General features: G+C 42.6%; 1 protein-coding gene across 1 annotated transcript in view; it reads right to left on the reverse strand.

Annotated features, from left to right (window-relative positions):
- The window catches only part of ENOX1 (ecto-NOX disulfide-thiol exchanger 1), a 147,283-nt gene that overhangs the window by 13,706 nt on the left and 108,740 nt on the right, over positions 1-24,837 (reverse strand). The window contains exons 10-11 of the mRNA XM_086611875.1: positions 12,132-12,239; positions 7,343-7,399 (exon numbers count right to left, since the gene is read on the reverse strand). Coding sequence (XP_086468001.1) covers positions 7,343-7,399; positions 12,132-12,239 — 165 coding nt within the window. The remainder of the gene's footprint in view (positions 1-7,342; positions 7,400-12,131; positions 12,240-24,837) is intronic.

The following is a 24,837-nucleotide window of genomic DNA, read 5'->3' on the forward strand; positions in this document are numbered from 1 at the left end:
AGCCAGCAAAACAGTAGGAGAAGAGCATCTTGGGATTGTAGAAGACTTAGCTGAAGGTCCTTAGCGAGGGAACAAAAAGCAGGAAAAGAGAGGGATCATGGTGGTTTGGAAAGGGACAAAAGGGACTGGTCACATGTAAACAGGCTGCTGGTCAGTACGCTTGTCTATTCCTTGAAGGACTTTATCAGGCTGGAGGGAGCGTGAACGTGATGGGCAACCCCCGGGACTGCAGCAGCAGGCTTTGTGGCTGAAGCAGAGGTGGCCCATCATCCTTCAGGTGGCTGCGGGGGAGCCTGAGTGCTCTGACAAGCCAATTTGCCTCGTACACTGCGTGGGTTAAGCGCACAGCTGCATATGTATAAGGCTGAATGTTATTCCTCACTTGAAATGACGGGATGACTTCTGTATACGTGTGCAGTATAAATAGTCGGGGAAAATGCTTTGGGATGAAAGGCTGCACATAACGATCAGATATTATTAAAATGTCAGGTAGCTCTGGGCATTGAAGAACTGTCTCCCTATGGAGCTCATATGAAATTTAAAGTCAAAAAACCTTTGTGATTTGCTGAGTGGGTGGCTGAATGGGTTTTATCATTGTGTCTCAGAGTTCTCTCTTCTCCTCCCTCAGATGATGGGAATTCACTCCAATGAAAAGCCAAGTTACAATGCCACTCTGACACTTTTAATTAGGGACCAGGGAAGTGGTGTGGTTTCTTGCTGCACACTAACAAAGGAGTTATTGCTATAGCCTAGATCTGCTTCAGGTAGCACCATCTATGTCAGAAATATACCTCGGTCTGGTGTAGCCGTTTGCTCCTCGTGGGGTTAGATCATGGCTGAAATAGCAGAGACTGTGATTCAGCCAGCAGAGATCTGCACAGTGCTAATGAAACTCTATTGCTGTCCTCCCAACGTGCCGAGTGAGGGCTGGGGCGGTGAAGAGGGGAACTCAGGGGGACTTGATCTATCAGCGTCTACGAACTTCTGAAGGCTGAGCAGGCTCTTTGATAACATGGTCCTAAACAGCCAGTTAAACTCCTGTTATTTTTCAGGCCTCACGGTATTGTATTCATGAGGTGGTCATTCCTCATGCCTGTCATGGTAAGTAGGAAAGCTGCTGATCTGCAAATGGTCAGAGCTGCTTGAATTTATCATACTCCACATGCCTTAAATTGAAGGAAATGAGAAGAAATGAGTGATAGAAGGGCTGTAAATAAATACTTGGAATGGAAAAAGCAGGGGATAGAAAGAGGCACAGCCACTCCTCCCCCCTGGTCCTGGTCCCATGACGACAGAAGAACCTGAATACAGACAGTAAATGGATCTCTCTAATCCCTGGGGCTTTACACCTCACTCCAGTCAGGGTGCAGGGTCCTTGCACCTTCTTCTGACAACATAACACACCTATGATGAGAAACTGAAGCCCACATCTCTGTCTCCTCAAAGGGCTATCCTCATCCCTGCACTGCATCATTACTCTTGCTTGCTCTCTTTAGGCAATTAACTGCAGTTGTTAAATGAATCAGTTGACCAAACACAATCTTGCAAAGGGGAGCAGTTACAACAGAGGGCCTGGAGAGGGCACGTAGCCCATGCTCTTCTAGGGAAATACAGCTTTGAACCTTCTCAGGCGGAGGAGAGAAGTAAACCCCAACTTCTGGCATGCTCTGCGAGGGACGTAGCCCTTGAGCTCTTGGGTTAAGAGAAAGGCTGCCAGCACCCTCTCCCTACCCTCAAACACACCCGGCTGTCATCACCTTACTTTTTGCAGCACCCACTCACTCCCGTGTGCTCCAGAAATGCCTATTGCAAAGCCAGAGGACTCCAACCAAACTGAGACAGCTACTCCCTGACTCACATCGGCTTGCTGAGGCTGAGGTTCACAGCTCACAAACCCTAGGCACCCAAGAAGCTCAAACAGAAAAGAAACATACAATTTCCTGACATGGGGTTCTCTGGTCTGTGACTTTAGGTCTCAGTTGCTCTTATATTAGCCATGTAAAGCATGTTTTTTATCACAAGCCTGTGTTGTTCTGGGAAGAGGAAACCTTTTGAAGGGTGGGCTAATCAGGAAATGGCTGTTGAACTCACAAAGAAGTGAAGCAAAAGCATCAGCAATCACCTGGGATCTTCTTCAATTAAAGCAACCAACTTTTGTCCTGTAGTCCCGAACCACTGGGATGATTTGAGCAGACCTTGCACTCCTTTAGCTCCATCTCCTCTCCCTGTGTTCAAGGGCTTTTTTCATAAAATCATAGAATGGTTTGTGTTGGAAAGGACCTTAAAGATCATCTTAAAGACACCTTCCCCTAGATCTGGTTGGTCAAAGCCTCATCCAACCTGGCCTTGAATACCTCCAGGGATGGGACATCCACAGCTTCTTTGGGCAACTTTTTCCAGTGCTTCACCACCCTCCAAGTGAAGAATTTCTTCCTTAGATCCTACCGAAATCTAGCCTCTTTCAAGTATAAAGCCGTTGTCCTATGTCCTATCACTACACACCGTTGTCAAAAGTCCCTCTCCAGCTTTCTTGTAGGTCTCCTTTAAGTACTGGAAGGCTGCTCTAAAGTATCCCTGAAGCCTTCTCTTCTTCAGACTGAACAACCCCAACTCTCTCAGCCTGTCTTCATAGGAGAGGTGCCCCAGCCCTTGGATCATCTTTGTGGCCCTCCTATGGACCTGCTCCAAAAGTTCCACGTCCTTCTTATGTTGGAGTCCCCAGAGCTGAACTCAGTACTGCAGGTGGGGTCTCACAGGAGCAGAGTAGAGGGGCAGACCTGGCTCTTCTGTGTGAGGCAGTCACACAGTACGGAGGTGCCCCATCCTATGGCAGATGTGTACTAACACATACACTGACATGGGACATTCACAGCAGGTACCCTTGGGGGCTTCCATTAAAGATTTACATAGTGGAATACAAGAACTGAACTTATCAAAGTTTGATAGAATTACAAACTTCTCCAAAAATTGAAGGGGGTTAGCTTTTTAAATCTTTGCCTGTCTTGTTGCAAAAATGAGCCTCATTTAAGAGCTGTCTTTACTCATCATTTGGTAAAGATTAAAATTAAAGTGATTAAAGTGATTAAACATACTATGTGAAAAGAGAAGACCAGGGTGTAGTTAGGAATAACATCACTTTCAGTGTAGCACGAAGTGAGCAATTTAGCAAAATGGTTAAAATATTTCACCCTGGGTATATTCTTCCTCAGAGTCAGGGATCATCTGGTAACTGCTTGAAAAGCAGATACAGAGGGGAAAAATTACAGGAAGAATCAAAATCAAATGTAAGATGCTTGGTTGAACTTGAGAAACGCTCTGATAACAGCTTCAAGCATTCAAATGGAAAAATGCATCCCTGCTTAATATTATTGATTTCATGTCTGGAGAAAAACCCACAGAATATTGTGTCCAAGCTGCTGGAGATGCTAACCGGAGGCAGGCAGACGAATGAGGTCAAAGTCATTATTTTGTTCAAACAATGAAACTGAGGCAAAACAAAAAGCTGCTAAAAAAACTTCTGATGAAATCAGTTTCACTCTCTGAAACACATTAATTTTATTATGCCTTGATGATAATGGAGTAACTCTAAAAGTCTTTTGGTGAAATCTTGGCTTTTTAACCTGACAGGAATTTAATTTTTGACTTCAACGGGACTTTACCATGCAATTGCAATCTGTGCATTCAAAACGCTTCTGTGACCAAGACCCATCTCTTGTTTTGGTCTGAACTCGGGGGACTGATACTCTTGACTATCGTTTTATGGCACTTTTATAAAGGACAGGAGTAATTCACAGGACTTAGCCTCCATCTAAGGAAGGCAGGTAGCTGTCAAGGGAGAGTCAAACTCCTGGAAAAAGAGGCTTGTTTAAAAAAATCTCCCCTTCTCCATTAACAATAGAGAGATACCCTGGATGTCAACCTTCTCACCCCCAAAACTGGGATATATTAACCAAGGCTATATGTCTATTTGCATGCAGTGCCTTATGTATTTAGCAGTGAGCAAAAGGAGGTTTTTGATCAAGGCACAGAATTAGCCTACATACAAGAGGCTCCACAGAAAGACACTGAACTTACAGAATGAGTGGAAGAATAAATTGCCTTTATAGAGCTAGCCACAAAACATGCGATCGGCATGTTCAGTTTTTCAGTTTGCAAAATGTTCTCTACTCGAGCACACCTCCCAAGCAAGATTTTTTTTTTTTTCATGTTGAGACTAATCAGGTCCCAAGAGTCTGGGAACATCCTAGAAGAGGATTATATCTCAAATTATAATTATCCATTGGCCATTATTTTCTCTTCGGTTAAGACAGAGATGAGAATTAAATATCATTATATGCAGAAATGAAGAGGAAATTAAAAGGGTGGCAGGTTAGAAGCAAGAAGCAATCTTTTCCTAACCACAGGGCTGAAGGAAATGAACGCTTAGTGACAGCACCTCTGGCAGTCCTGGGTGTTGAAGACTCTGTTAACACCAGCCCAGGATCCCGGGCTCTATGTATCGCTTGAGCCTGACATTTGGCCTTTCCTGCCACAGAGCATAGCTGGGAAATGTCAACAGCCATAACAAATATTACCGCATGTACCTGGCAAGTCACTCATGAAACACCCTTATGACTGTTTACAGAGCCTTGTAAGATGGTTTTGCTTTCTGGAAATAACAGATGTACTGGCAATACACTAAATTTTCTCTTTTTTTTTTCCCCCTCAGATTTGTGTGTGAACTGCCATGGTATGGAGGGTAACATTGAAATTGCTCCAGACTCTTAGTTAACTGTGTCCAAGTCTCCTGCAAAAACGAGAAAAAAAATAAGATTGGTCTATTTATAGCTTGGGCATTTTTCAAGAGAGATATTTTTATTTTTCCAAAGGTGTCCAGATCCTTGTTTCCCTTTCAGGATGGTCTCATGATGTGGAAATGTAGAAGACACACCAGGATAGGTCTAAGTATATATTTTCATCTGTATCTGCTTTTTGCTAAGAAAAACATCTCCAGGTTTTATTTTAAGAAACAATATTTCCTGATGTAAAATATGATGCAAGCCAGTGCCATTAGCAGAAAGCCTGAGGAGTGCAGAAAATAATCCTTTTAAGATTACAGTATGGGCTTTCTAGATGTGTATGCAGTGTGCCTGAAGTTTCTACTGTCCTTTCTAGGAGCCTGATTTTCTGCAGAGTAAGTAATCTAAATATGCCATAGTGTGAAGATCAGATTGTGTGTTCAGTGTATAGACATACATTGCTATTTTTTCCTCACCAACACCTCCCACTATTGCTCTGCATGTAAAGGTATTTCATTTGCTGAATATAACCTGCCAACTGTAACAAATATGTCCTAATCACATTATATGCATCACAGTTCACTAACAGCCACGCAGGAGCTACCAAGCTTTTTTCTCTTTGATCATCCCAGATTCGTACACTGGCCAAGGGCAAGCACCATGAAGTCTGCTGAGAATAGATGTAGTGAGACAACCTGCGAGGCACAACACCTGAGCACTACATATTTGATACGAACGACAATTGTTTAAAAGGCACCTCAACTTCCATTTTACAAAGCCCATTACTGTAGCAAATGCTTTAACGTCCATTCTTTCCCTCTATTTCTCTATTTCCATTTGTCCTGCTATGCCTTCTCTGATTTCATGGTGGCATAATTGTCGAATACATGGCTGCAACTGTGATTCAATAACTGTAGCTGTCTTCCCTCTTCACCACTAACTTAGGTATTGGCTTCTTTTCTTAGGAGTCTAATATTGCTATGAGGTCATCATGGGAAGAGCTCATGGCAAAGAGGGGCAGAAAGCAGAGTTTCTATCTTATGGAAAAATCAGGCATTTAAACAATCCCTGCAATGACAAACTGGGACAAAATATTACATTTTGAAAAATTTACCATTAACTAAAGATTCTGAAATATTTTGGTTTAGATATCTGGGAACGATGTACTGAAACACTCTCTTTACACAACTGAAATGTTTCATTTTAACGCTATTTCAACCTTCATATCATATAAGAATAAAACTTTCAGACTCTTCTGTTTTATCCAGTTACATGTGAGCCAGAATGATAAAAGTTGAAGCATTTAGGTAATTTTCCTTTAAAACATTTCAATCTTGTAAAATAGTGTTTCATCCGCATTTTTGGAGAGGAAGCCAGTTCCTTTAGAAAGTTTCTACGTCCTACGTTTCTAAATTCCTTTAGGAAACCTGCAACCAGCTGTTGTACAAAGACAAGATTTTAGGTAGCAAACATGAGCATTTCAAGATCATGAGTGGATTAATGATGTCCTTATTTTGGTTTGCAAACAGAATCTTTCAAAGGGGCAAGGAGACGCTGCGCAGACAGACTGCAATTGCAGATTTGTTGGAGCTATCAGACAATATTGAGTGTCTCCTGTCCAAACGCTGAGAGCTATGAGGCTCTATCGACTTCACTGCGGAAACAGACCACAATGAATGAGATTCAGGAAAGGATTAAAACAAGAAGACATTTCCTTATCACAAAGCAACGTACAAAATTTGAGCCTTCCATCCAGGTTTAAAATAAAACTGCTTTCCTGGCTGTGCCATTAGACTAAAATAGATGTTAAAGTATATTAGTGTTCAGATTGTTGCTAGTTCTCTTGGATAGGAGGAAGATATCATATACCATCAGTTTTAATTTTCATATGTTTATGACAAAGCTGCACGGTTTGGATGTCAAACATAGCGGGAAAGTGTTCCTTTATTCTCTCTCCCCTTACCCAAATTGCTGTTTTGACTGCAATCATTAAAGGAATATCAAGAATTTTTTTTGGCAGCAGGTTTTAAAAAACATGACCTTAACAAGTCCTTTAACGATTTTGGACAAAATAATGACTCAATGAATTAATCTATTCTTCCTGTGCAAATGAACTGTTTCCAAATTATACACATATACAAATCACTTCACTCAGAACTGAAATATGGCCAGTCTTGCTCAGCTGCAACGTGGCAGCCACAGAGACAAACGATATAACTTTGCAGCTTGAGTAATCCTGGACAGGACACTAAGGCAAAGCCTTTCTCTTGCTGTCGTTTCCATGGTATCTTTAACACCCACATACAGCAAGTAGGACATTGGTTGTTAAAGTCTCATCCAAATAAATCCTACAAAGCAAATTGCATGGAACCCAATTTATCTACCTCGAAATGAAGTTTGCTGGGATTTCAACCTGTGGCTTCACAAAAAAAAACCCAGGCACTTCAAACCTGATGTGCAAATCATTCAGCCATTCTATCAGCTTTAAGACACAAATAGTAAATTTGAGACCATATGCATGCATATATATGTATCTAACTCTATGCATAGATAGCTGTACCTACATTTGCCTGAGATTCATCATGCCCATTGATTTCTGCTAATTCCTTGGCGCTTTTTAGCTGCAAAGAGTAAACAAAAAACAAAACAGAACAAAACAAGCACATTACTTGAGTATTTCACACAGTTATCTATGATTTATTTGAAGGAGCATTTTATAAAGCTTCCAATGAGAAAAACAGATGGAGCATATAATTCTAATGAGTTTTTGCTCAAACCATTTTGAAACCAACATACTTAAGGCTTGATAGGCTGGCAAAAAAAAAAAAAAAAGGAAGGAAAATAATAAGACTGGGTCATTATTTTTTAAATAATAAGATCAGAAAGTAGTTTCAAGGCATAAAAAGTGTACAGAATTACCTCTCAAGAATAATAAACAATTTCATTTCCCATTCTTGTTGCTATTAATTTAAACTTTCCAATATTTGCGAGTTGCCATGAGCTAAATAGTGTTTTGCTAATGATTACTTTTGAATGATGTATTTTGAGCTGTTTAAGATGTGAAAGTGCTACTGTACCTTTCCTTCCTGAGGAAGCATCTAAATAACTGACATGGCTCCTGGGTATGACAGAAAAGGAGGTGAAGAGAAGAATAGCTCTTTTATTTGACCACTGGCAGGAAGAACTGAGGAGACACTGCCGATTCCAAACATAAGATCTGAACCAAAACTTTTTTTCTCCTCTTGAATTAGCTTTTCAGGGAAAATCCAGGATTACATTGGGGATTGTAAAAATCATTCACAAGGGATTCAAGGAATGCCCTAGCTCATGTCTTGAGCCACAGTGAAATATGAAGTCATTTATCCTGTGATTGAGCAAACATGGTGAGGAGGAGACACCGCAGCTCTCCCGAGCCTGTAAGCCGTGGAGGTTTGTACACTTAAATGAAGTGTTCAGAACCATTTACTCTTTAGATAAATCTCTGAAGAGTCATGCTTTTATTCTAATTTAATTCAGAGTAGATATCTGGTGTGGGGGCAAACAGGGAACAATAAACAGAACTTTCCTCTGCATTCCTTGTTTTTTTGCCAAAGAAGCTGAGGTTGATGTGACTATTGATGACACACAGCTGTGATCCTGAATGACAACAGTCCTAAAATCCAGGTGAAACGGAACACTATTATGTTTCGATTAGGTGTCTGACTCAGAAGCGTTGGCGGACTACCACCCCAGGGCTGCTAGGTTACCTCCACCATCTTCGTGCCTTGTGGCAGCAACAGCTAAACTGCGTGTGATTCAGTTCCCGGCTTCTCACAGTTTCCAATCTGACAATTAAGGTAAGCAGGCCACGGTCTCTGCGTACCTCGTTATGCAGGGCTGTAAACTGCACCAGTTCAGGGACTGCTGCTCAAGCCACTACACCAGTCTTGATGGAGAGGGAAGGGGGTGGCAATCTCTGATAAAGCAGTACGAAGGATAGCTGGGACCTGCAAACTCATCAGGTGTCCTGGTTCGATTCACTGATGCTCATCTCTCAATACCTTCCAAAAGTCTGCACAATTTATACTGACAGCAGGGTGACGCATTTCCAATGAATGCTACATGTTTTCCCTGCACTGGAAAAATAACAATCCTGTGAAACCCCTTCACTCTGAGGATGGCTCGTAGGAAGGAGTTGAGATGGCTACTTCCAGCTAAGCACCAAAGTTAGGTATTTCTGCATCGTGGTGTGACCGAAAGAGCCGTTTCCTGATCCTGCCAATTCTTCGTTATAGAAATTCACCTCACGTGAGCAGTCCTGTTGAGTTCAGCTGAATTGCTCATCTGAATATGGGGTCAGGAGAGCGTGCTCGGATATGTAAAACTGCTCTGCACGCTAATGCCACATCGTGAGTGCTCAATGAGTGCTGTTCATTACTTACCTTTCGCCTTTCCTTTTCCAGGTTGATGAAGTGCCGTCACCGCTTGGTGACTGCTGGCTTCTTGGGCAATCCTCTGCATGTGTTCTGCTGGTGACACACCACTCCCTCATCAGCCACATGCACATTTGATAGGAGAGTGGGCTCAGCCTCTAGCCTATGTTGGTCTGGCAGGCTTTCACTCCACCATGATTTCCCACCCTAGCTGCCCTGGCACTGCTCCACCGGTTAATCCAACTCTAATGCAGATAGGATGCTCGAGCCTTTCCATCTCTTTTATTGTCTGCCACGCTCTGAAAAGGATGCCAGAGCTCAGACAAGAAGGTGCTAGCATCCACATCTACACTAGGACCACTGCAGTAGGAGATGGAGGTGGACATAATGGTGGAAAACTAGTGGGTAGAAAATGTGCAGCTGCATTCCCACAGGCTAAAGGGGTAAAGTCCCTTTTTTCCCAATATTGTTTTTTCTAAATTCAAATTCAAATTATACTTTTCTCTCACATCCTAAATAGTGAAATGTTGGAACAGAAACCTCAGAAAAACATACAATATTGAAAAACCAGGAATTGCCTTAACCCCTACACAAGATCCATGGCAGGTTGGTGGCGAGTGTGATGTTACCAGCAGAAAGCATGCTGAGGCAACACACTGAACTACTGCCAGTAACAACCAAAGGCCTGCCTAAATAGAAAAGGAAAGGAGAAGGGTTGAGGAGTCAGAAGTCTCTGATATGTCTAGTGCCACAGTAGGGTAAGTCTGTCTCTGACAACCAGAGCTGGTGGACATGGGCCAGATCTTATCCAGAAGCCTTTTGGCTACAGTAATGCAATATGGTGCACAAATAGACGGGACCTTTCTCAGGAGGATGTCCCAGCCTGGATGTGACTCAGCTGGTGCAACTGGATCACCATGAGATGCACTGAGCCAGCAGCCGTGCTCAGACACAGCTGCACCTCCCCATGAGAGCACACCCGTGGCGAGGCAGGGATCCCTCTGCCAGCTTGAGTTGAAAAGACAGATTTTAGCAAATGTACCACAAAACCAACCCAGGCAATCAAGGCAGTGAGCCTGGTGCTATTTATTTTTGAAAGAAATATTCATATTTACTTGACTCCACCAGATGATTTTCAATATCCACTGTGGATAAAACACACAGATGAGCTGTGGTGCTTGTAAAAGAAAGCTGTGAGCCTTGGCAAGTGGGGGTCATTACTGTTAGGGCTTCTGCTATTCTGGAAAGTTTTGGAACTGGTTCAGGGTTGCTGGAGAAGCACACTGGCTGCATAGTGCTCCTTAGGAATTCTGGCTACTTACAGCCTTGGCCTTAGGGGTGTTTCAGAGCTAATTCTCAAGAGAAACACAGATCCATCCTGCCTTTTTTCCAGCTACTGTTTCATCTGTCTGCCTAGCATGAGCGCACGTTTGATTCGCAATCAGTAGGAGTCTGCAGAGATTCAAATGTCTGCCCTGGTGGTCCCCTAGCATCGTAAGCTCTTCCTATACGTTTTCGCAGCATTTAATTGCTACCAAGATATAAAATAACTTCATGGAATGTCATTATTTCTTTTTTTTTGGAAGTATTTTATAATGTTATACCTTGAATGCCATGCAAAAATGTAAATGAGATGCAATTAACTCAAGAGATCTGGTGGATTCTGTGTTTATAGAGGTTCTGTCACTACCAAATCCATTCTTCGTCATGGTATTTTGTGTAATACAGTCTTGCATCAGTTCTCATTTAGAAGGTTATCCTTGTACCATAAATGCTAAGAACATGTATCTGAATATAAAAGCTTTATTTTTTTCCAGAATCTAAATTATTAGTTTCTAGAATATACTTGTCACTAGGTATGTTCAAAGACAAGTGTTAAACGTGGAACAATGTCACAGCTTTCATAACGAGCATCAAAAAAATTCGAATAAGCGTAATTTAGTTTTCCTAATATGTTCATTAAATGTATAAATCTGTCTGCAGACATATTCAGACTTACACGCTCAAAAATCTGAACACAAGAATCATCAGTATCTCGAATCTCTGCCATCTAAGCAATTCAGATACCCCTGTCTCTAAACTGCAAATACTTAACTAAGTCACTAAACATTTTAGCTCAAGGTTTATATAGAAAGGATCAAAATAAAATCTCAAAACAGAGACTGTGCCTGTGCAGCACAGGTGGGGTTTTGACTTTGGTGTGTCCAAGCCACATAGTTTATACAGACAACACACATTTGTGCATGCAGTGCTTTCACACAATGCACTGTTTCATCTCCAGATTTACAGATTTAGCACCAGATTTTCTTTTTGTTGTATCACTATCCATCTTACCATACTGATAAAACAATACTATCAAATACACTTCTCAGTGTCACAGAACACCTTATATCAAAGGCAGCTATGATAATCAGATTTACAGAGGTTTGCTTTTCACTGCTTAAATAAGTGCACTGAAAACTACTTTTTTTTAATGCCATTATGCTAAAGTTTTTTGTACACTTATATCTGCACGAATAAACCAGAAGATGGCAAGCTCTTATTCTTCAATACTAGCCTTAAAAGAAAGAGCTGTTTTGTTTCAAATATGTTTACTTTTCAGGTATATTTAACTCTCTCAACATTTTTTTTTAATTCAGAGTAAAAACGCACTTCACTAATATCTATGTAGAATAACATAAGAGGAAATGTTACTCAAGATGTAAAATTCAATATTGAGTAGTATAAAAGTGTCTCATTTCACTGTTTCCCCAAATTCTGTGTTAGACTCAGCTGTGTTCACAAATGCTAATCAGAGCAGACACACAGGCCACATAAGGTTATGCCTTGCTCACAGCATAGTTTGTGGTCAGACTCCTATGGATTTTGGAGGTGAAGCCAGGAGTACTCCATCCTCTCAGCACGCCTCAGCCAGCATTTTTCTCCCACCAGAAGCACTCACCTGTTCTTGCAGGACTTTAAGCATCGCTTGTGTATGTGTTTGCTCTTCCTTGGCTTGCTCCAGTTCGGATTTTTTGTTATTTAATTCTTCCTGTATGCTCAGCAATTGCTGCACAAACAAAAGAAGTTTCTGGTTAGCACTGCCTGGATCCAAAGCTGCTTTAAATCCTCAGTCTGATAAATCCTCATTTCAAACAATGCTTTGCAGTCTGCTCCTACATTTATTATTGTTGCATAATCTGCTGTGCCTAAATGGACCAGAGGTAAATTATTTTCATCTGCATCTCCTTCTGCAGCAGAGCTCCACGAGTAATGCATCTGTTAATGTGTGTTAAGCTATTTGTTACATTAAAGCAGAAACTCCTGGTACAGTATATCACCCACAGAGCGACTGTCACATTCATCTGAACCAAAATCTTATTTGTAGAAGTATATGCGGCGGTTTTAATAATACTAGGGTAAACACTATGGTACATAAATAATTTAAAAGCACAGCCCTTTAATATAATTAGTCATTGGCCCACAGCCATTTTCATTCTACGCAAAACAATATTCTGGAAAGCTTTCACGCTGAGTTGCCAAGAAGACAAAAGCTTTCCTTTTTTTCCCTTGTGCTGTGATATTTTATTAGATCAGGAAGACTGACGCCCTACAATCAATATATCAGCCAGCAAGACTGCTGATCTGAACTGTCAAAACAAAAAGCTATGACCAAACCCTATTTTTATGAAGAGAATTCTGGGATGTAAGGACGTCTTTAAAAGCTCACGTCCCCAGGTCTTGGCGAGCTTTAGGTTCTGCATAGATTTATTGTGACTGTCAAGAGCAGGTCAGTAGTTTTCATTAATTCTGAAATAATTATTTATTGTGGTATCGATGAACGTTAGACACTGCTGAAGAGCAAGAAGAGAGAAATGCGAGATGAAAAAGGCGTTTATGGTGCTTTTCTTCAGTGAACAAAAAAGAAACTCCAATTTGCTGGGGCAATATACTGCTTGTAAGCACACTCCCTTTTAAAGACTGCTTGAACGAGGAATTGCTTTACTAACTTGCGTTACTGATCTAACCACGTATTGAAGCATCTAAGGCTTAGTTTACGCTTGTGCTTAGGACTGGTATCTCTGACTCAAACCAATGTTTCAGCATCTTGTAAGTCACGGAGAGCAAGCCCAGAAATAGTCCCTGGCCTTGTTCCACCGCACTGGAAGTCCCAGGCATCAAAGGACTTGGCATCAGTATTGTTGCCAGAGCTGCTTGGAAACATATGACATTTCAAGGACTGACGGAGTTATTGGTAGTGTATTTCTGTTGTAAGTGAACGCCAGTATGATGGATTAATTCAGCCACTGAAGTAAAAATATATGTGGGTATATGTCTGACTATATCTCACACACTGTACAGTCCAGCTGTGGTAGCTTTTTGATAGATCTCGCCTCCTGGACTGCTTCCTGGGAGCCTTCAAGAGACATTCAGGTATGCGTATTCATGCTACCACAGCACAAGAGCATTTTAAATCTCAAGATTTTACATGAAATAACAAGGTTTGTTCCACTGAAGCTCTTGCCCAGCTGACTTTTGTGTGGGAAGCTCTCCTTCTGGCATTTCCTGACCAGGGATGGATTGCCACCTCAGGCCTGTGTTCATCTTGCCTGTTGGGTACTACTCCCTACATTTTCAGAAGATACACTGAATTCGTGTATACTGTCACACATGGACATCCATGGAGGTCTTTAGCACAGTTATAGCTTTCCAGACATTTCATAACTTTTTAGCCCAGAAAGGACCATTTGGTCACCTTGTGTAACCTCCTGTTATTACAGATCATTAAGCTTCAACTAGGATAGCTCTAGCAGATGCCTGCAATTTAGAAAGAAGAGACTTCAATCCTCAGAAGAGAAGTGGAGCATGCAAGACACCAGAAAGACAGTAAAAGCCCTTACTAGCTGAGACACCTGAAGTTTGGTAAGCAGATGTGTCACCTCCTTCCCAGGTGCAATCTGTTTGACCTTAAACATTTGAACACGAGAGTTGTTAAGAGAAAGGACTCTTTGCCCAACATCCCAGAATCTTCTCTGAGCAGTTATGTCTCACCAGTGTGGCCAGCCTCTGATGATTCAAAGGGAGAGACCAAAATGAATGAAACGATCCTCACACAAAGCCAGGAATGCATCTAGCCAATTATGTACTGGAGGAGGGAAGCACTTCTTTGCGTCTCCAGGCAATCAGCTGAAACCTTTAAGCATGGGATTTGATTATGATCATTGTCTCAGTGCAGTGCTACAAGTACTAGGAAGTCTGAGGAGGACTTCGCAAGAGATCTTGTTTGCTCCATAGCCTCTGAAGGAAGTGAGTAGCTGTGCATATCCAAGGAGAGCATCATCACCATGTAGACTGCACATTCATCCTGGTTCACAGATTTTGCTCCAGCTTTTGGGAGAAACCCTAAAGCCCATCCTTCTGAACAATATAAACCCCCATTTGGAACATCCAAAGTGAGTTTTCAGTCCCTCTCTGCCCCTGGAAAGCCTTTTCACTACTGAATGACTGTTGCAAATGGGAATCCAAGTTTCACATATGGGTTGGATTTGTTACACTTCCACCAGAACTGAAATCTCCTTCCCTATCCTACCCACCCCTCTCTATGGTTCTTCCATGGCCAAGTTCTACATACTGCAGATCAGCTCACAAACTTCCAGTTTTATTTTCACATCTCCCACTGTGACCTCCCACTGTGATTTAGTCCAATTCTATCCCTCTTCCTTTGATCCTGACTTTTTCTGGTTTGTGTTCGTTGCGATTTTTCAAAAACTGTGCAGCATGGAAAGAAGTGCTGTGGAAAACACTCTCTGAGAGCACGAGAGAGAGATGCTCCCTCCTCCCTGCTCTGCATCTTTGTACTTAGCTATGGACCAGCCAGGAACAGGAATCCCAGGAAAACACCCAACATGCTCAGTTTTCCTGGGGTAAGAGAGTGCATTCTGGTTGCAGTATGAGCACTTGATATGAGATAAAACCTTCCAGCAATCTCAATGGTTAAACTGTCAACTACTGCAGGCTTACTCTGTGTGCGTAGGTTCATAGTTTCAAAGACAGCAAATGGGTCTTATTTTCCTGGGAGTGGAAAACAGTATCTGTAACTAAGGTTCCATATTCCCACTCACACATAAGGTTTTTCATTCACAGAACTAGGACCTTCCCATTTAACACCCAAAGATGTCAGAATTGTTTAAACCTTGTAGCCATCACCTGTTTAAACCAGAATTGTTTAAACCTTGTAGCCTTCTTTCTTTTTCTCTCCCTCATATTTATCTCTAAGAGTTGCAGAAACTGCTCATTTCGCATGGACAAGGCTCTAAGATTTCTTTTTCCTAGGTGGTTGATGCCGCCACCAGGAAGTTGTAACAAGGAGTTATACCTGTTGAAGAGCATATTTTTTTCCCTTCTAGTCTCATTTTGGAAAACAAAGAAACAGTTTTGCCTGAAAAAAATATCAGTTTAAGACAGATGAACAGCCTGAAAAATTTCAGCACAAACATGTCATGTTTGGCAAAATTAGAAGCAAATGGGAAAAGGATCTTATACTGGCAGGATGAGGCAAGTTTCATAACAGGGACTGCTGTCATGCCTGCTTATTAACAGACAGCCTCTCTGTAAAGATCATAATGAATGATGCCAAGATGATGGTGTTTAATTATTAAAAAATATTTTGTTTTTCACATAAATGTGCTTATTAAAAATTGATCTTATAGATATTTCTTCTGCCCTTCAGATTGCTTGCAAGTATACACCGCAATCAACTAAAAGAAAAAATTGTTCTTCTTGGTTTTAATGTTGCTGCTCTCTGATACTGTTCCACTTACTTTGCCATCTCATCATTTCTGCCAGAGCTTCCCCTGGTGCCCAACCACTTACAAAGCATTTGCTACCCCGCTTCCCACCTGTTATATCCTGCTGGCTTGTCTCAGAGCTACTGCCAGCACAGCTATCAAAGTATCTTTTCCTTCAATCTTGTCTCGCGTCTCTGGCCATTTCCTTTAAGCCCTGATGTCCCCAACTTTGTGGCACAGCCATGGCATTCAGACAGCAGTTCCCCTTTTCCTCAGGCAAAGGAGTGACTTCTTGGTTGCACAGCCAGAAAACACCTGGCTCATTCTTCTGTTCTCTTCCAGTGGTCCACAGTGTGCAATGCTTTGGGCTTCTGAGGGTTCCCTGCAAGTTATGCAAGTCTCTTCCCTGAGCCAAAATCCCACTGTCAGGAAGCAGAAAAGCAACTCATTGCAGCTCTGAGGATTCTGGAGAGAGACACCTGCACAGCCTTGAGCTCCACCAGCACCAATCCGGAAGCTCAGCTGGTCTACGTGTGTCCAAATCCGTTTGTCACCATGGCTGCCAGGTTGACCCTAAGAGATGAAGCTGTGTAGTAGGTCCAGATCAGACTGGTAGACATCATTGATATCCTCTTACTGGCATTTCCAGAGAGGAGATGGGAAAGGAGAAAGAATTAACCTACAGGTTGTCTCTTCAGAAATCAATCAATGCATTTTAGACAAGAAAATGTAAGACAGATTGCTTGTTTCCAGTGGCAGCTCTGGAGCTGCTCCGTATAGAAATGGTAAATATCACTCTCCAGCGTTAAGCTCCCTTCATTCATAAGGACCAAATCCTCCCTGTACATAAGCGAGTAGTTAATTTCTTTATATGGGGGGAGGGGGGGAAGGCTGTGTGTGTTTTATTTTGTTTTTTTTCACACATTCCCACCTCTAATGCTGAATCTCTGTCAGAGACAGTTCAGTACCGCCCATACTGCGTAGACCTCAGAAGTGCAGACAGAAAATTACCGTCTTAAACCAATCTTCGCAGCTTCTGAAACATTAAATATAGATGGCATTATTGAAGCCAGCTGAATTACTCAGACTGTGTACAACGCAGTGCCAGCGTGGCCAAGAATGCTAACAGCCAAACAACACACAGTGCCTCGAAATACATGAGAAGCCCTGAAGGGAAAGTAATAGCTTGCTGTTGCGTACTACTGTGCAGCCATGAAATACTCCCTCTTTTTCCTCTCCTCCTCCCTGCTCACAGTTCTTTATCTCTCCCGAAAAAGCAGTGTTACATGTGTATACTTAAATATAAATTATGGACATATCTAGAAGTGTGGTCACACACCAAGCCTAGCAGGACAGAGAATGGTCTCAGAAGGAAAGCATGGTTTCCAGCATGAAACCATCAACTTAGTGTGCTAAGAAAAGGGAGGCAGATCAGAAGAGACCACAGGGTCTAAGACTGTACTTAAAATATTGTAAGGCTGCCAGAATAATGAAAAAGGAAAACCAGTATTTGCCACAAGTTTCGCAGTTATACTGCTGAATGGTGCTGCCTCTGCTATTTTGGTTACGGTTTTCTCTACAGCTGCTTGAAATGAAGTATGAAAAGGTTACAAAGAAGACTTTAAAGAAAGGGAAGTAAAGAAGAGCAGACAAAATAACATCTCCGAGGTGGGTGCGCTGACTTTGATCGCAGGTTATGCAGGCAGTTTCAGCAAACCCAGCCTGTTCAGCCATGGGAAGGAGGCACAGACCCTCACCCATTTCTGGAAGAGCTGCAGAGTGTCCAGAAAAGATCTGTGGTAAAGTCTTCAGGAATGAGTGTGTCAGTCAAAGAGGGATGGTCTTACACAGTTCGTGAACCAAGTTAACTCAATTGAATGGCCATCTTAGACACCTAGTGAACTCAGGCAAACTGAATTCTCCTGCTCATGTAATGTTTGGGAGCAGCATATTACTCTCCACTTCCTACCTATAGGGAATATTTTCTGACACAGGAAAAATGGAGAGATCTATTTCACCAGGTGTCTAAAATGAAGGCAAAATGTATGTGACTTAAATAGGCAGGCTGTATCCCAACCAAGACTATCTTTTTCAGTCCCAAGGCTCCCAAGAAACCAAGGCTTGCACATTAAACAGTAACCCCGGGAAGCAGTTCTCACTTGTGCACAAGTGCAGCCCTTTCCCCTAAACTACACTAGAATCAGAGATCTAAAAAGCATGAAAGCACACGCACTGAAAGGCCTGCAGAGTTCACCTAAGAATTAAAACACTCACTTATGCTAGCAATTTCTGAGGTTTTATTCTCTGTTTTTTCCCCAAGTAAAATCTTACTCTGTCTTTTCTAACTTTATTTTTTAGAAAGAAAAAGAAGTTAGAATTTGCCAAATGGAAAAGGACAAAAATCAGCACGGAAAATAAGTGTTTCAAAATTCTTAGAAGCTGTTCACAATACAGAGGGGAAGGACAGGAAATATTTCTTTTCAGAATCCTCCTTAGGTAGAAGGAAAAGAAATAATGAATCATATGAAATCTCAGGTACACAATCAGTTGCCAAATAAAAATACAAATCCCTCTCCCACTACTTCCATGGACCGTCTGGAAGTGTTTTTCTCTTTTCGTAAGACAGACAAGATTTCATATCACAAATGGCCAGCACATGGCAGGCTTGAATAATGAGAAAGTGACTTCCCAGCTGAGCAAATATGCATTAGTAACAAGACGCTGATGAGGCCAGACAAATCACCAAGGAAACAGGAGAATGTGAAAGACAAGCTTTAGAAATGAGCCCTCAAGGAAGTTAGCCATGTTGCAGCAGTAAGGGCAACATACATGCCAACCTAATGGATGACAAGGCATTATTAAAATAAAGAGTATGATTGTGGATTTTTTTAAGGGAGTAAAAGGAAACACAGTGTAATAGCACAATGTTTCTCATCCTTCCCACCTCTCAGGGACAGCCTGTGTCATAGGAACTACGTAGATGGCATTATTTGGATGGATCATGGGGTCTGCAATGAAGAAAGAGTACAAGTCATGACCCCTGCCCTGGGCTGATGAAGAGCCTCACGTGAATCAACAAATCATCTCCTGCTTGTTGAGCATCCACCTACAAAGTGAGTTTTCCTGGCTCTTTGGCCAGAGATCAAGACCATGCTGAATATGTTAGGTTCACAGGTTAACCGCCTCAGAGGGGGCTGGGGAGCTGGACACACACTTGATGGGTGGGCATGTATGGTGGCACTACTTGAGAACCCTGTTCAGCTGCTTCCTTAGGGAAATGTTTGCCATGCTCCCCTCCTCCTGCCATTAGATTGACTGCAGAGGTCCTACAGTTTGATAGCGCTCAGAGTAGGAGCGGGCAGGTCCAAACCCGAGAAACATGCCAAATGAGAAAACAGACAGATGGACGGCGACACACTGAAACTACCTAAAGAGAGGTTACAGAGAAGATGCAGTCAGGCTTTTCATGGATAAGAGCTGAGGACGAATAGAAACATATTTAATAAGGAACATTTCCGATACATGTAAGGAAAATATTCCACAGTGAGGGTGGCCAACCACTTGAATAAGGGCTTAGAGAAACTATAGACTCTCCATCCTTGTAGATATTGAGAACATAGCTGGACAACGTCCTGAGCAAAACTGAGACAATTCCAGAGCTGCCTCTGCTTTGAGCAGAGGGATGGTGTACATGACCTCCAGATGTACCTTCTAACATATATTCTTCTATGATTCTACAGAATACCTAATAGATATCAAATAATTAGCTCTCAATTTCTTTTGTTTCTATGAGGCATAGTAATTCAGCCACACCAAACTACAAGAGGTAATGTTAGAGACTGGACAGCAGATGAAAGGAGAACATGGATGGTGCAATGAATGCCTTAAGAGTCAGCCTACAACTTTCCTTTGCCAAGTGATTTTTAAGTGTATTTCTTACCCTCAAGAAAGACAAGTTCTCTTCAGTCAGCTGTGGACTTTGCAGCAAGTGAGGAATAGACCCAAGTCCTTAGGAACCTTACAGAACCAATCCCTCCTCTCAGAAGCAAAGTTCATAGAATCATAGAATCATAGAATGGTTAGGGCTGGACGGGACCTTCAAAGGTCATCTAGTCCAACCCCCCTGCAAGGAACAGGGATATCTCCAACTAGATCAGGTTGCTCAGGGTCTCATCCAACCTGGCCTTGAACGTCTCCAGGGATGGAGCATCCACCACCTCTCTGGGCAACCTGTTCCAGTGTTCTACAACTCTCATGGTAAAAAATTTTTTCCTAATATCCAATCTGAATCTACCTCCCTCTATTTTAAAACCATTACCCCTTGTCCTATCACAACAGGCCCTCCTGAACAGCCTCTCCCCATCTTTCCTGTAGGCCCCTTGAGGTACTGGAAGACCGCTATAAGGTCACCCCGGAGCCTCCTCTTCTCCAGGCTGAACAGACTCTTTCAGCCTGTCCTCATAGGAAAGGTGCTCCAGCCCTCTTATCATCTTCGTGGCCCTCCTCTGGACCCTCTCCAACTGGTCCATGTCCTTCTTATGTTGGGGGCTCCAGAACTGGACACAGTACTCCAGGTGAGGTCTCACGAGGGCAGAGTAGAGGGGGAGAATCACCTCCCTTGACCTGCTGGCCACGCTCCTCTTGATGCAGCCCAGGATGCGGTTGGCCTTCTGGGCCGCAAGAGCACATTGCCGGCTCATATTGAGCTTCTTGTCCACCAGTACTCCCAAGTCCTTCTCCTCAGGGCTGCTCTCGATCCATTCACCACCCAGTCTGTATTTGTGCCTGGGATTGCCATGACCCAGATGTAGGACCTTGCATTTGGCCTGGTTGAACTTCATGAGGTTGACACGGGCCCACCTCTCCAGCCTGTCGAGGTCCCTCTGGATGGCATCCCTCCCTTCCAGCGTGTCCACAGCACCACACAGCTTGGTGTCATCGGCGAACTTGCTGAGGGTGCACTCCATGCCACTGTCCACGTCACCGACAAAGATGTTGAAGAGGGCCGGGCCCAACACGGACCCCTGAGGGACGCCACTTGTGACCGGTCTCCACTTGGACATCGAGTCGTTGACCACTACTCTCTGAGTGCGGTCATTGAGCCAATTCCTTATCCACCGAGTGGTCCATCCATCAAACCCATGCCTCTCTAGTTTAGAGAGAAGAATGTCGTGCGGGACAGTGTCAAAAGCTTTGCACAAGTCCAGGTAGATGATATCCATTGGTCGACCCTTGTCCACCGATGCTGTCACCCCATCATAAAAGGCCACCAAGTTGGTCAGGCACGATCTGCCTTTGGTGAAGCCATGTTGGCTGTCACCCACCACCTCCTTGCTCTCCATGTGCCTTAGCATGGTTCCCAGGAGAATCTGCTCCATGACCTTGCCAGGCACAGAGGTGAGGCTGACCGGCCTGTAATTGCCCGGGTCCTCCTTGTTCCCCTTTTTAAAAATGGGGGTTATGTTCCCTCTCTTCCAGTCATCGAGGACCTCGCCAGACCGCCACGACTTCTCAAATACAATTTATTCTTAAATTTATTAAATTGTTCTCCCAATTTACTAATAGACACCTAGTGCTAGCATCCAGGATCTCTCTCTGGGATTTGACTTTCACAGCAGATTACACAAGGTCTTTGATTTTGATGGTGGCCTATGGAGGGGAGAAGTCTGATCAAAGCCCATTGCACCTCATCAGTAAAGCTCTCTCCTACTTTGCTAAATGAGGTAATTGGCATATTACATAGCCCTCAAGTTTACTGGCGATAGGTGAGTGGATAAGTGGTTTGCACTTACAGTTTGCTCTCATCCTGATGAAAGGAAGAAGGCTGATCCCAGATCAGTGTCATGTTCCCTCTGCCCTCATATCTGTCCTACAAGGCAACCAGTTTGCACCTGGTATGATGCACAGTCAAAAGAAGACATGATCATCCATTCATAGCATTCTCATCTTCTCCAGCCTTTCACCTGTACCTGCCCATTGTGAATATCTCCTCACCAGGCAATGGCACTCAAACTGTGTGACCCCATCTCTTCTTTCAAGGGACTGCAAGTAAGCATGATATAGCATGTCCTTTCTCAACAAACTGAACTAGACTTTTTAAATTTGATTTCCTATTCAAGAAGAATCATTTTATTCATTTTGAAGGAGAATAAAAAGACCTGACACATTTTTATTAGAAGAATAACATTAGGGAAGAGAATCAATTTACCCAGTGTAACTCCCATTGGAACATAATTCCTAGTAGTGAAAGCAGAGTTCCTAGTACTGATAGCATCAACATATTTGAAAAATATGTAATCAGCAAGCTAATGCTAGTATTTAGGATCTTTTAAAGAATTCATTTAAGATCACCTCACTGTAAAACTTACGAGATCTGTCCTTCACTACCACTAGACTACACAAACATGTTAATGAAGATATTAGTTGATTGCTTTAAAATTTTAAATGAAATGTGTGCACCTGATTATTTCCCTCTGAAGTGTTTATTCTTGCTGCCAATCTCAGTTTAGCTTTACCAGTGGTAGCAGGCAAAAAGATGCTACCTTCCACCATCTTACCACCAGAACAGCTATCAAGAACATGGTGCTTAAAGCGTATGTGGGCCCTTATTTACACTTCCCCTAATATTATTGAAGCGGTGGTGGCACAAGTGGGATATTAAACACTACTTTCAATAAGGAAAGTTTGTTAAACACAGAGGAGAACCCATTTGGCTTGTCTGAGATCTGGTAAATAATTAGCACTAAATTGCCAGCTGCTCTTTTTTTTTAATATAATCAGAAAGAGTAAGTATTTTCTGGAAGTTGAACATGGACAGTACTGTATGGAGCCCTGAGAAGCACAAGGGAACAAAGATAATACTTATGGCAATATTTCTCTCTGTCCTGGAAGCAGACATATTTCTTAATCAGTTTCCAAATATCAACCATAGGGTGAGAGAAGAGACAGGCCTGGAAGTGAACATCTGGACATTGAGTCCAGTCTCTTGCACTTATCTTGTATCCATTCCCTATAGAATTATCAGCGTTGATCAATACTGCCATTACTACTCCAGTGCCACTTTTATAGGAAAAGAGAAAGATTTAACTGGAATCCATACTGCAAGAGTAGTAATAAAAAACATTTCCACTTAATTATTCTGGTCTGTTTATTCAGCAGGTAAAACGCAAAGACAAGGGGTAATGTTTTTTATCCCTTTTATTTACTCTTCCCTTTAATACTGCATTTGGAGACGAATCTGTTTATGGTTGTGCATAAGTACATTGGGTGGGTCATTTGCTGAATAGATGTTTGGTGAGCAAAAGGCAGGTGGATTAAAAAAGACTAGAAATCTCCTCTGCATTTAGGCTGTATCAATAAATATAGGTCATAAGATGCTCCATCTATTCAACAATGATGTTAACTGCAGTGCTAAACTGCTGCTAGAACCTGTGTATTCGAAGGTAAATGGTTGTTATAATGGTCATAGCAACTCATATGGCACCAGATTTGGCAATTTTCAGCCAATGGCATACGTGTCTGTAACTTCTGACATTGCAGAAAGTTTGTACGTGAGAGAAAAGAATGGCTGTGACAGCTAACAACATCTGTGAAGGATCTGAGAGCTGCAGACCTAAATGCCAGCTGAGACTTATTGGAATTTAATAGGTGTTGATTGGTTAGAAGAGTGATGTGGAAAAAAAGGCTCACAGTGCCATATCCTACAACACCTAACTGTTGAAACCTCTTGGACAGAACGTGCTTTAACCCCCTGCTTCCACTGAAAGAGAGTGGACCACAGGAATAGTGAACTCTTCCATCACTTGCAGGAGAAAAAACTACTTTTCATATAGGATAGGAGAGGATAGACCTGAGCAATGCCATCTTGCTTGTAGAAAAAACCTTCTGCTAGCTCAGTGAGGGACATCTGAAATGGACTAGCTCTGCTCCAGTGGCAGGGAATGGTAGAAATCCATTCATTTCAAAGGCAGAACAGCGAGGCCAACACTACCTACCTCTGGCTTTTCTACTCAGAATGGTTACTGGTACATTAGAGGTATATGATCTTGCTTAAAAAGCTGAGAGATGACCCTTGTGCCACCTCACTTAGGACAAAACGGTCCTAATCCAGCTCCCAGTGACTGTCCGTACTGTGGAAGCTGTGTGCACCCACAGTCCTCGTTAACCAAATATGTATCCTGGTCATCCTCCTTCAAGTGCAATTTACTCCAGCAGCTCTTCTCATTCTTCCAATGCACAGTGAGGCACATCACAGAGCAAACTGTCCTTCCCTGGATGAACACTGAAAGCCTGAAATAATTGCCCGTCATCTGGCGTTTACCAGAGCCCTTTGAAATATGGTGTATAAGACTCAGATGCATGTGCTATTTATTTTACACACTAAATGACTGGTAAACTGCAAAAGCTAGTCCTCAGTAGGTAGAAATGTCAGGAGCCACGTGGCCTTTGCAGCAAGACCTCGTGTTGCACGTTGAACAGCAAGGACAGGAAGATACTGAATAGGTGATGTTTAACTGTGTGCTCTCTGTCTGCGGCACCAAACGGGGAAGGGTCTCTGAGGCATATGAAGCAAAATACGCAGGTGTTAGTTCTGGCAATCCCTGGCTTCTGAGCGCTCCAGTTTGCAATCCGCATTGTTATCTGAGTGAAATTGGTACAGTTTGGAGGGAAAAAGAAAACAAGACAAAAGTAGACTTTCCTCACGCTGCATCAGAGCGACACCCATGTGGGTCATTGACATGGCCAGAATATATTCAGCCTCCTGCTGAGACATCCTGACCTAACAGAATTGGTGGCACCCGCAGCAGTGTATCAGCCTTTATGTCATCCCTGTGTCTACCAGCCATGACTGTTCCTATTGTTCTTGCTTTCCACCCCGAG

Source organism: Tauraco erythrolophus, chromosome 1 (assembly GCF_009769465.1).
Source record: "Tauraco erythrolophus isolate bTauEry1 chromosome 1, bTauEry1.pri, whole genome shotgun sequence".
Classification (NCBI taxonomy): domain Eukaryota; kingdom Metazoa; phylum Chordata; class Aves; order Musophagiformes; family Musophagidae; genus Tauraco; species Tauraco erythrolophus.